This window comes from Lupinus angustifolius, chromosome LG02 (genome assembly GCF_001865875.1).
Source record: "Lupinus angustifolius cultivar Tanjil chromosome LG02, LupAngTanjil_v1.0, whole genome shotgun sequence".
Classification (NCBI taxonomy): Eukaryota; Viridiplantae; Streptophyta; class Magnoliopsida; order Fabales; family Fabaceae; genus Lupinus; species Lupinus angustifolius.
Window position 1 is genome coordinate 24,558,841 of NC_032010.1, and position 13,201 is coordinate 24,572,041.

Here is a 13,201-nt window from a genome sequence, read left to right on the forward strand (position 1 = left end):
TATATATATATATATATATATATAAATAAGGCCTTGATTTATTATTTTTACCGTTTTTATAGAAAAAGTATGTGATTTGACTTCATTCATCTGTATTATTTAAAATCCTTTCATTCATTGTTATACATCCTTATAAATCATTTAGTTGTTATTTCCATTATTTATTTAAGATGAATGACTATCTCCCGTCTACGTGTAAATGTGGTGTATTGTTTTTATTTTGTTATACTTTTTCCATATAAAGTAAGTTGACTAAATATATTTAGTTTTTCATCGTATGTTTATTTATCATTTCAAAAATGTATTAAGAGTGTATAACAAAACTCAAAGTATAATGGATTGAAGAAGTATAATTTTGCATTGGTTTTATATAATAGGAGTGATCAAACCTGAGTTATTTTGTTGACTGTGAAAAATTGTCAGCTTTGGAGGTTGTTGGAAATTAAATAGGATAATTAACGATTTTGGATATTTTTGGATGGTACTTGAAAAATAAAGTTTTATGTTAAAGTGTATAGAGAATGTTGATATATAGAAGAATTGGTATTTATATTCTTTGATAAATCATTTTTTGGTTACAAATTGAGTGACAATCTTTATTTTGCACTGGGGTCACCTCAAATGGAAAAGAAAACGTGTTTTCCATCTGTGTCGTGCGTGGATATGATTATATACATTTTCAACAGACACTTAAGTTAGATTCAAAGAATTCATGGATGAAAATGTAAATACCATCACTGTAGAATGTAGATTCATGTAGTAAATAACTATTAAATAGATAAAAAATTGTGTGTTTTAATATAGTATTAAGTAAAAATGAATAGAGCATAATGAAAAGGAATAGTCAAAATTTCAAAGAAGGTGGTAGTCTCCGATCCAATAATAACGTGCAGAGGGTTAACAAAAACTCTTCAATATTTTAATAGGTCGCATCACTATCTTCAACATTTTAAGGGTATTGGTAGTCACATTAAAAATATGCAATTTATACACCAACAAAATTTAGTGTAAATCTTATAAATTTAAGAATAGTTTATTAATGATAGGAAAAAAAGATAAAAATATATACATTTATAATGCATAAGTTTTATTATATTATCATTATATCATTTATTATCGGTAACTCTTCAAAAGAAATAATTCAAATAAATGATATAATAATTGTATTTGATTTTTTACACTCTATATACATATTACAAGTGGAAAGTGTTTATGCTAATAAATGTATGTAGAATGTGTTTGTTAGTATGTTAAAAAAAGGGTGCTAGAGGGTGAATGGTGGTGACACGGTTAGTAAAATGTGTTGTAGATTTTCACTAAAAGAATCCATTCACTATCTCAATTTACACTTTTAACTCTCATTTTCTTATAATCATTGTAACTTTCAATCTGCATGTGAACACCAAAGAAATGGTTTTTAGTTTGTTTTTTCAATTGGGGTATGTGAGATTGGTGCCATAATTATTATATATTTTATAATTATCTCACTGAACAAGCTTTCGCGACCACTTTAGTGTGTGTTTTATACATATTAAAAATCCCACGTGTAGAATATTAAATATTGAATGTTTGTAAAATATTGTAAAAAACTATTTTTTTAAAAGTAAAAAATCACTTTTCTAAAAAAACATTCTTAAAATGGTTTTTTATAAAGTAGCTTTATTAAAAAAGTGATTTTAATATGAAACCAGGGATTGAATTATTACGAGTTTCCTCTATTATTTTTTCCATTCAACCTCTCGTAATGCATGAAAGGATAGGTAATGAAGTTGTTGAGAAATGGTTGCGAAATTTCCTAATGAGACATTTTTTTATATGAAGTGAAAATGGAATGTAATTATATTCTTTGAAAATATCATATTATCTATTTCCTAAAAGACTAGAGAGTTTTAAGAAAATATTAAATGTATTGAATAAAGTCAAAAGTCAAAATGGAATGGTGATTTTGGTTTGTGATGTAAGATATAGACACGTGTATAGTTTTGATTGGATGGATGAGTTGCACAGTCCAATGAGTGAAGAAAGGACACTCTTATTACTTCCTCGTCTGTTCTGTTCTGTTCTGTTTTGTTTTTTTGTCTTTGACGCACACATTGACGAGAGAAGAAGAAAGGTATGATTTTTATTTTTGTTGTTTTGAAATTTGATATGAATTATTAATGAATAGTTTTGGGTTTATAGATGGGATTATGGAGAGTTGTGATGGTGGTAATGTTTGGATTGTTAATGAAAGAGTCAGAAGGAATCAGATTTGTGATAAACAAAGAAGAGTGTTTCTCATATGATGTTAAATATGCGGGTGACACTGTTCATCTTTCATTTGTTGTTATCAAAACTGATTCTCCTTGGCACTATGGCAATGAAGGTGTTGATCTTGTGGTATGCTTCTTTCTTTATTTCATCATTTTATACATATCTTACAATCTCATAACACAACAATGTATGAATTTCAGGTAAAGGCTCCCTCTGGTGATCAAATTCATGATATTCGTGACAAGATCAGTCATAAATTTGAGTTTGAGGCTCAACAATCCGGTGTTCATAAATTCTGCTTCACCAATGGTTCTCCTTTTCATGAAACCATAGATTTTGATGTACATGCTGGTCACTTCCCTCATCATGACCAACATGCAAAAACTGGTAAATGTTTCTCACTCTCACCCTCTTCTATCAATTTCATCAAACACCACTCATCATGATGGAAACTTTTTTGACTTAATTGTCTGCAGAGCATTTCACCCCTTTGATGGAAGAGTTGAAGAAGTTTGAGGAAGCTGTTGACAACATTCATTTTGAACTGCATTGGATGGATGCCCAGGTAGATCGCCAAGTAATAGGTATATTCTTTTATTTAACCCTTTCTTTTCTTTCTCTTTATCTCTAAATTCCTCTATCTTATCAACCCAATAATACAATGATGGATTGAAAAGAAAAAATACAACAATAGTTATAGGTCTCATCATGATATACATATCTGCTGTCCCACAGTTTGTGTCATGTACTTCTGACCAATCACAAGTCAATGACACATGGAGTGGCACAAATCGTGGGATAGCAGATGTGCTCGTCAGGTCCTAGTATCATGAGGTCATATATGTTTGGCCTGTTGAACATCATGGTAGATGAATGTAGGGGTATGAAGTCATATTAGTTGTTAAGACAAATTGTTGGTATAACTATTAAGTCTTGTTGAGTGGCAGTGCAATATAATAATGGTGTTCTCTCATTTGGTTGAATGGCAGCGAATGAAGCAATGAGCAAAAGAACAGTGCACAAGGCAATCTTTGAATCAGCAGCACTAATTGGAGCAAGTGCACTCCAAGTCTACCTTCTTCAGCGATTGTTTGCAAAAAAGTTAGGAATATCTAGAGTTTAGAAATGTTGTTATTTCTGAGAAAGACCTTGTAACTTGTTTCAGAATTAGAATTTTATTTTAAAGGTTCAGGGATAATTTATATTACTTGTGGAAACCTATTTTGTATTACTATTTACTTGTTTATTAAGAATATTTTCAGACCAGATCTTGCATGTGGTTGTTCTCATCAGAAAACTGGTTTTGCATTTATGCAAACTTTTAAATACCCATTTCCTGATGTGATTTTTGTGATCTTACTTATTCTGAATAAGTTGTTGTGTTTGTGACTTTGTGGTCATAGAAAGTTTTAGGAATTGGATGTGAACCATTATGATTATAATGTTAAAAAAATGCAATTAGAAGTGTAGTATGGTATCAGAAATATTTATGATGAAATTAATAAATATATTTATGACCCATCCTATATTACATGGGTTGTCCCGAGAGTGATATAATAAAGGGTTACATAGTATTTGATAAATCATAGGTAAAGCTGTAAAGAGAGTAATAAACAAATGAATTTTGATAGTAAAATGAAAAAGTTGTTGAATTCAAACATTGGCAGTAGCATTGTCTGGCTTGAAATAGTGTGGAGGAGGAGAAGTAGAAGCAGCACCAGCACCAGGTGGTGGAGTTGGCATACCATAAACTTGAGGATTTGTTTGAACATCTTTCCTTCCTCTTGCTCTTCCAAATAAGTAGCATCCTAAACCAATCATTAAGCTCAAAATAATCAGAGGCAGAGATATCACCACCATCATACCCATCTCTTCTTCTTGATTTCTCTTGCTTGTAATAATCACTTTTTAGTATGCTTATTTGTGACAGGAGAAATGTACTATGTATATATATATACCAGATTGTGAGGTATCAGATTCTGTCCACAAGTGCTTAACGTTCAACTTTATAACGGTCACTTGTCCTGTCCCACTACAGCTGCCCCTCTTTCTTTTTTCATTTCTTGCAAGGAATCATTGAATATTATATCAACTATGTTTTTTCTTCCTCAAAAATATGACACTTTTCATTTTAGTCTTTACTAAAACCAAAAGTTAAATGTAAAAAACAATTTGTTAAAATAAGAGACCACATTGTACCTAGAGAAAGGTACTTATATTTAAAAACCGTTTCCCTTTAGCCATCCATGTTCACAGAGAATCAAGTTAGCTGGCAGACAAAAATTACCTATCAAAGTTTTTACTACTAATAAAAAATCATTCTTCATATTGATCCATCTAAACATCTTAAAAAATTGTTAGCTCTTTCTAAATATATATGGTAATATCTATTTTTAAAATAGAAATATTGTATACTCTCTCTATTATATATCATTTTTTGTTACCAATGAGAAACAGATATTAGAAAATAAATTAAGTTTCATCAAAAAGTTACAAAAAATATAATGAAATATTTGTTTTTCATTAGCCACAAAGAGAATAATATAAAATAGTAGATATAGAAGATTTACATTCTTATTTCAAATTATTTATTATAAGTTATATAATTGAATATGATGAATGAAATTATATCAAGATTTGGTCTAATAAGTTCATACACATTAGACTTTAATATACAGTGAGCTCAGGAGAGAAGCTTCACTTGTTATTTTATGCTACTTCTTGTGTTTACATGACAAATCTGTTAGTTGAACAATGGTGACCATGGCTTTAACTAACCAATATATTTTGTGAATAAAACTTCGGTAATGTTTGAAGTGTTACAGTCTATGAATTAAAATATGCTCAACTAGCTAATCATGACTTTTGTAACCATGCTTTTGACTTTTAGTTTAAAATTTTCCAAGTTGAAGCTGTAAGATACTTTTTCCCCCAACACTTTCCATTTGAACAAGGTGAAGTTTAGTTGGACCCCAAACCAAATAATGAATAGGTGGCTTTATTGAGATTGAGTTTGGACAATTGAAGACACTGCCTTCTAAAACTTGTATATATTGCTATGTATGTATAAAAAAAAGTTGAATGTTACAAGACAACTTTGCATACAGTTGAAAAATTGAAATTGTTGGTAAATAGTATGGCACCCAACTACATCATTTTCTCAAACTTATCAAGCTTCTTTACCCTTTGCATGGACCTCAAAATAAGTACAATAAAGGCACCTGCATAATGACAAGGTGAAGCAAATCAGCAACAAGGACATAAACTTGAACATACAACAATCAAACATTAATTCTACTAGGTGGGATCAGAAGCACATAAACTTGTACATGATTGAACAATATATTGAGAAAAGCTAACCCAGGCTAGCAGCTGAGCTGGTAGATCTGAGGTGAATAATGACCACCAGATCACCAGTTCGAGCCCCATGAAGGGTGAGTGTGTAATTCAAAGGGCGGTCATAAGCCCGGGTTAGTTTGGTTTCAGTCAGGATACAACACCATTCAAAAAAATATATTGAGAATGCATATTATACTGTAAATAAAAGTTACCTGCACCAATGAATGATCCATTTGCAATAGCTACGTTGCCTTGGCTGCTGAAAGTGACGCCAAGATTTAGCAGGGTTCCTCCTAAAACGGTATAAATTGTAGCCATTTGTAGAATAGTTGCTTTCCTAGCAGCTCTTTCAGACTAGCAATTCAAGTAACAGTTTCAAATAAGATTCAAAAAGTTTCAGAACAACTACTTCCTGAATAGAAATAGTCTATCTCACTAGGAAAATGCTATACTATACCAAATATCATTTGATGTATATAGTCTGAGTGAGCTAAACATTAATTTATCCTTGAGATTGACATTGTCATCAATTTGGTCCCAAACTTTGCACACAAATAACAAGTCCTTGTGAGAACTTCATGTTTTTGTTGTCATAGACCAAATTGACACTTTTGTAAATGCAGGGCAGAATTGAGTGATGGTGTCGAACTGAGGACCAATTTGATCTTTTAATCACTTTTTTTAACTAACCTCGAGCACCCGGACTCGGAGTTTCAGATCCCCTTCCTCAAGTTGCTTTGTGAACTCTTCTATTCTTTGAACTCTGTATGGCATTGACATTGTATACGTTCTCGCCTAAAAATAAAACATTCCACAAGAGTGATCTATTTAAGTGGACGCAAAAGAGGAAGGAGTAAGATTTGCACATCAATTTCCTTAAATCATTCTTACCACCACTTTCTATTTAGGTAATAAGCAGAGACAAAATAATATTCTCCATCTTTTATTTTCCAAACAAGCTAAGCGTAAACATGATGTAAAGAAAGTGATGTGCAAGTGTCAATACTTCATGCACACTGCCATAAATAAATGCATATAACGAGATTTTCCATTATATAGAAACACCATGCTGACAAAAAATCTGAAATGAGAGTTCCAAGTAAGAAGTGGTACATCATCTGCTTGCCTCCTTATCTCATCCACAAGTTGCTGCCCAGGGCGCCGCTTTTGTCTAACATCTAAAAGTTCCTGTGAAGTAGTAAAGAATATGAGCACTGTATTCTAATGCAGTATGAGAAACAATAATTTTTCATAGGAAATCTCTGAACCTGTGCATAGGGTGCAGCAATCTTTGCAAAGGAGAAATCTGGATTGAGTGTATAACCAATGCCTGCCAGAAGACAAAAAAGAGTTAAAAGAATTTCTAATCAAAGAAATAAAAAGGCTTTAAAATGTTTTGGTGTCTGAAAATATACTATTTTTTTTTGTTTTAGTGCCTATAATTTGTTTTTCTGGGCTTTGGTCTTAATATATTACAAAAATTTAGTTTTCGTCCTGTGATGATGTGGCTATCACCAACATGTGACACATGTCATGCTAATTGATGACATGGCCAAAATGACGTTGACACATCATCGACGAGAACTAAAGCCAAAACGTTTAATTGCATTAAGAAATAAAAAACTAAAAAAATAGAGGACTAAAATCAGAATTATCTATACATGCAGAGGCTAAAAATATAAGCCAAATAAAAATGCTGTTTAAAAGATATCACATTCTCATCCTCTTGTTGATTCACAAAGTAGTCTAAAGAATAAATCTGCCATTGAATAATGCATATTATATGTGAAGTTAATAATACATAATTAAGGCATTATAAATGACTATGGAGGAGTAAATGCAAGGTTCAAACCTTCAAGAGTTGAAAAAGCCCTGAGAACAAAGGTGAATGTGGATGGAAAACGGAATGGCTGGTCTTGTGCTATTGCAAATAAATCCTGCCAGAAAAAGTCCCCAATAACAAATTGTAGACTAATATAGATTATCTAGATAGTTTGGAATAACTAAGGAAAAGGATGATTTTCCTTCTCCAGCTTATTCTTTGTCAAAATGAACCAATGACCCAAAATATGGAAGAAGGCAACTAAGACTTCATTGATCCAATGTAACAAAAGGCTTAAATATGTTTTTGTTCCCAACATTTATAGGTCGCACTGATTTCAGTCCGTGTTTTTTCTTATTTTCCATCTAAGTCAACAATGAGGATGAAAATCAACACCGATTCAAAATGGAGGGACAATACTTAAAAAAGGGACTAAAATCAGTGTGACCAATAAATGTAAGGATCAAAAACATATTTATGCCATAATAAAATGTTCACATACCTCCCCAATTGCAGAAAAAGTCTGCTGCTGATCTGGTGTCTGGTTTAGCAGATTATCCAAGAAAAACTTCACTGATCTCCTTACCTGCAAGCATTGTGTCATTTATAATGTCAAGAAATGACTTCTATCATTTGAATTGTTAACTGACCATATTCATAAGTTAGAGTTGAGGTGGTTAACATTCTTACTGATGAAAGGTCCCCAGTAGGTTGGAGTGCTCCAAGGTCTATAAGGCTTTGTATAACCTGCGTCATTGTTTCTTGTGAATATAAACAAGTAATAAAGGGGCCCTGAAGTTATTCAGCTTAAGTTCTGAGCAACTTCAAAATCTTTTTTTCTGAAGAAAGTTACTGGCTATGTGGTTAGAAATTTACAATTTTAATTAACTGTACTGATTATTAAAATCAAAATTGCCTATATTTGTGGGAACTAAAAACATATTTAAGCCTTGTTAGATTGTAATTTCTTGCCAGTAAAAAAATGTGGTTCAGATGTAGCAGAAATTAAGACCTTTTTGGCATCCTTTTCATAAACAGCATAGAAAAGTTCCATCAGTCTCTCCCGGGTAAAAGATTTGATCTCCCCCATCATGCCAAAGTCATAATATATAAGTGTTTCATCCACATCAACGGCAAGATTTCCAGGATGAGGATCAGCATGAAAGAAACCCGTTCTCAATATCTGGAAAACAAGAAAGAATAAAACTGATAATTCATTTACTCAAAATATTTTTAGCAACACCTATCATCAAGCGACAGCGCGAGACTTTATTCTTTTTTCTTTTTAATTTTAAATATAGGAATGTAGGTGTTCAATTAGATTGACTTTGGGAGAAACAAGGACGCGCACCTGAATCAAGTATGCTTCAATAGCACGCGATGAGATCTTAAATTGATCATAACCACGTGAAGTTAATGAATCCAACTGATTTATTTTGATACCTGTCTCGGAAACAAAATCAAAGTAGGAGCAGTTAGGAGAATAGGTTCACTGGCATATTGTCATACAACATAGTATTATTTTGAAGAAAGAAAACTTTTAGCTTTCACTTGCAAAGAAAAAGGACAAGCAAGGCATATATGCTAGTCATGATACAAACCTGGTGCATACTCCAAGGTCAACACCTTCGTTGCAGTATAATCCCAATATACCAGCTACAAAGGAAAAATGTGATAAAAAATAAAGAAATTCAGTAGACAATGATTTATACAGGTTACATTAAATAGGCTGTAGTGTTGCAACAAGAAACATACAGGTACGCGAACCCACTTTATGTTTCTAAAATCTCGGCGGAACCTGTCAGCATTCTTCCCTTCATTTATATAATCAATTTCTTGATACAAAATGCTGCAAAGTAGCATGTGCAACATAATATAAATTATAGGAGCTGATAGAAAATAATGCAATGAAGTGAATGTGAAATGCTCCAAAAATACTTAGTTGTACACTTCTTGAAATCTTAAGGATATGCCTCCATGTTTATCACTTACGTCGCACATTCTTCATATATACCAATCCAATCTCTAGTTGGACCACCAAGAGATTCACTTTTCTGAAAATACTCTGCAATCAACTTTAGGTTTCCTGTGGATAGAACAAGCAAAGTTGCTAGAGTAACAAACGAAATAACTCATTATAACTACTAATGTTAAAACTCTATGCTGTTATACATAAATACCCTTGTTTAGATTTGAGATTCTAGAAATAAAACAGTTTGCCAACCAATACATTGGTACTTACCAACACCTACTTTATAAAGATATCAAGTTGTTGCTAATGGCGCAAATAAAATGAGCATAACTTACGCAAGTCAATGTCAAAGAGCTTCTTCAGACCAGGCCTTTGAACTTTGACAACTACCTTTTCTCCATTATGCAGAATAGCGCGATGAACCTACAAAAACACACCCACAAAAATGATGTTACTCCATGAAGAGCATGACTGATCAATAGCAATACATTAAGTCTTTACCAATGGAAGTGAAAGAGAATATGTAAAGTTTCAACTCATAGAATATCGTGGACTGCATAGGGAAAGACTTAAACACCTGACCAAGACTAGCAGCCGCAATTGGCTGATCTTCAAACTCCTTAAACAATATGTCAACAGGAGCTCCCAATTCACTCTCAATGAAGCCTCTTGCTTTCGTTGGAGAGAAGGCAGGGACCTTGTCCTGAAGAATGTTATATGAAGAATAACTTAGACTAACACTGTATGCTCTATGGTAAATAATCTCAACAGTGATGAGCCAGAAAATGTGAAAACAACAACATATAAAATTACCTGCAGCTTTGCAAGCTCATCAACAAATTCCTGTGGAAATAGATCCGACCTTGTTGAAGATAACTGTCCAAGTTTAATGAAAGTTGGACCAAGCTGTAACACACACTCCCTTAACCATGACGCCGTTTTTCGCCTTCTGCTTTTCTGAATAAAGTGTTTAAAAAGAAATGAGAGCAGCAAAGCACAAACACAAACTTGAAGTTTCAATAGTGACCATGGAAGATAATATTTTGGCACAAAGTTTCTGTTTACAACCTACCTGCTTTTCTTCTGTGAAGCCTCCCAAATATGCCCACTTTTCATTGTCCAACAGAACCCGAATACGTAAAGAAAGAACAAAAGACCAAACATCAATGGACCTCTGCCAGGAATTGTAATTTTCATTGGCCCAACTGAAACCTTCATCAGAAGGCAAAACTTTAAGGTCCTCCAATGGTGGAAGTTCATCTTTAGCAGTTCCAGACTTCAGTGTGTTTGTCAAGGCTAACGTAGGATCTCTTCTTACCATACTTGCTCCATTAGTAACAGCTTGGTTCTGAACAGTATTGGCTGACATTGCCTTCTTTTTGACTATATCATTTGTTGGTACCATTTTGACATCTCTACCATTGATTGAAGCAGGCGATTCTGTCCGTCGCATTTGGACTATGAACCTAGGAATTGGATCATTGAGTGGTGTAGTTCTTTTATTCTTTGAGCATATAGTTGGTGAAATTGAACCTGAAAAAGTGAGATTGTCTAGTGTTCTTCTTTGATCAGGCAACTTTATATGGTGACAATAACAACTATGTGAAGCCATTATTGCTGCTGTCTAAGATGAAGAAGAAGAAGACAAAATTGGGTATGTCAAATTAGCTGTAACTTGTAAAATCCGGTGAGAAAATGAATGAACAGAATAGAGATGATTGAAGCATAAAGAGATTATGAAAGAATAAGTGTAGTTAATTGTAGAATTGATAATAAGAAATAGGAAAGAGGAGAATAATAATAATAATAATAATAATAATAATAATAATAATAATAATAATAATAATAATAATAATAATAATAATAATAATAATAATAATAATAATAATAATAATAATAATAATAATAATAATAAAAATAAAAATGAAGAATGAAGGAAGGTACCTGATGAAGAAGAGTAGTTTAGTTGTTCACAGAATGAATGTGTGATCCGAGGTTTGTTTTATGGTTCAACTTTGCTTCCTGTATTCGTGGCAGGGACTGGACCACCCACAATACTACACATCATTCTAACCTATTCAATTAAATATTATTCTTATTACTTTTTATCATATCTCATATGGATTAGTTTTTATGATATAGAGGTGTGAGTGAAATGTGTTTTTGTTGAATTCAATTTGAACTAGTGTTGTGTTGTGTTGTGTTGTGTGATTGTGTGTGATACTCATAACTCATAACAGTTCTGCTTTGTTTGGACTCTTCAAATCTGCATCATCACTTCTCTCCCAATACTCCACCGTTACCACTTACTCTATATCACAATAATTTCCTCCCTTCAAAATAACATACATTATCTAATTATTAATTCATCTCAAGCACACTCTAAATTGCCTTCTAACAAAATTTACTATAATATTAAATGTTACAAATAAATATTGAAAAATTGTGAACTAAATATTATTAGAGCAAAAAAAACTAAATATCATTCTTATTTTATTTAATTTGATTTTTGGTAATATTTTAACGTTGAAGCGGTAGGTTTATATTGGAAGATCAAAATAAGTAAATTTAATCGATAAGATATATGATACTATGAGTAAATTATATCAATAAATGACTATATTAATAAAGACATAACTCATAGTAACATATTTTAAAATGATTAATTTGTCATTTTTAATAAAAAATAAAACTCTTTTTTATATTTTTATATGAAAGAGATAAGTCCCATTTTGATGGAAAATTGGAAAAAGTCAAATAAAATACTAAAATCATCTGTTATGATTCCATTAAGTTTCATATTTATATATATTGTGGCAGAGAAATGTGGGCACTTTTGTGATCGTGGCCAGCGGTGACTCAGACATTCAAGTCAAATTCAATTAAAATAATTAAGAAAAGAAGAGGTTGTAGTATGAGAAAAAGATATAGGCTCTAACAGTACTAGTTTTATATATTATTATTGTATTATCTATTATTGATATTTAATTATGATTAATTTTTAAAAAGTAATCTAACTAAATAATTAATGATAAAATGCATGTGCATAAATCTTTATACTAACTGTATATAGATTTTACTTATATTATTGTACTTGTACTAAATACAAAACACCAAGTCGAATAGAGCTATGTTAGGCGGTATGTTTCTAAGGACATCAGATTCACACGAGTTCAATAAAAATACTACAAAAAGATGTCAAAGATCATTAACATCATAACATGGTAAGAGTTTTGTGTTGTTTATTTATTTATTTCTACATAAAAACTTATGTGTTGTCATCTGGGTCATAGCATGTCTCAAAACTCTTACTTTTTCTAACAAATTGCTTATTAACAATTTAAACTCACAATATTAATAGTTAGAAATCAAATCTTTATTAATCAAACAATTTTCACTCACAATAAAATAAAATGGTTGAAACTATTATTTGACATATATTATTATAACCGGATGAGATTATTGCCAATGTGTTGTTGATTTATACTTTTTAAATTAATAATAATTTGATTTTTGTTTGAAAATTTGTAATTAATTAAGGAAGAGCATAGTAATAAAAAAGATTAACGACTATTGAAAACCATAACATTAATGACCGATAAATATTAGTTCTAGAATGTATGGTTCTGGCTTAACTTGAATTAAATATAATGAACTTCAATTATAATTGACATTTCTTTCTCATGGCCGTTCACTTTTCTTTTATTTTCTGGGAAAGATCACAATAGTTTTGTATTCATAAATAAGAAAGACTTTGGGCATGAATCCATATCAGCTATATTATATCACTGAAGTTGCTCACTAAAATTAAAACT

General features: G+C 31.5%; 2 protein-coding genes across 3 annotated transcripts; one reads left to right on the plus strand and one right to left on the minus strand.

The window, feature by feature from the left end:
• LOC109342172 (transmembrane emp24 domain-containing protein p24beta2-like) lies at positions 2,079-3,535 on the plus strand. Its single transcript, XM_019580224.1, has 5 exons — positions 2,079-2,113; positions 2,182-2,379; positions 2,454-2,640; positions 2,730-2,837; positions 3,243-3,535. The coding sequence occupies exons 2-5, from the start codon at positions 2,182-2,184 to the stop codon at positions 3,374-3,376; spliced, it is 627 nt and encodes a 208-aa protein (XP_019435769.1). The 5' UTR covers positions 2,079-2,113; the 3' UTR covers positions 3,377-3,535.
• LOC109342169 (uncharacterized protein sll1770) lies at positions 5,233-11,429 on the minus strand. 2 transcript variants are annotated; one of them, XM_019580221.1, is made up of 18 exons: positions 11,331-11,429; positions 10,459-11,010; positions 10,200-10,343; positions 9,964-10,089; positions 9,722-9,809; positions 9,407-9,500; positions 9,170-9,263; positions 9,016-9,070; positions 8,766-8,857; positions 8,427-8,597; positions 8,105-8,161; positions 7,917-8,000; positions 7,445-7,529; positions 6,861-6,922; positions 6,706-6,780; positions 6,283-6,387; positions 5,805-5,946; positions 5,233-5,474 (listed from the first exon to the last, which is right to left on the minus strand). In XM_019580221.1, the coding sequence occupies exons 2-18, from the start codon at positions 10,996-10,998 to the stop codon at positions 5,401-5,403; spliced, it is 2,088 nt and encodes a 695-aa protein (XP_019435766.1). In that variant the 5' UTR covers positions 10,999-11,010; positions 11,331-11,429; the 3' UTR covers positions 5,233-5,400. The 2 variants fall into 2 exon arrangements, with proteins under 2 accessions (XP_019435766.1, XP_019435765.1); XM_019580220.1 differs by lacking the exon at positions 11,331-11,429 and having other exon boundaries at positions 10,459-11,055.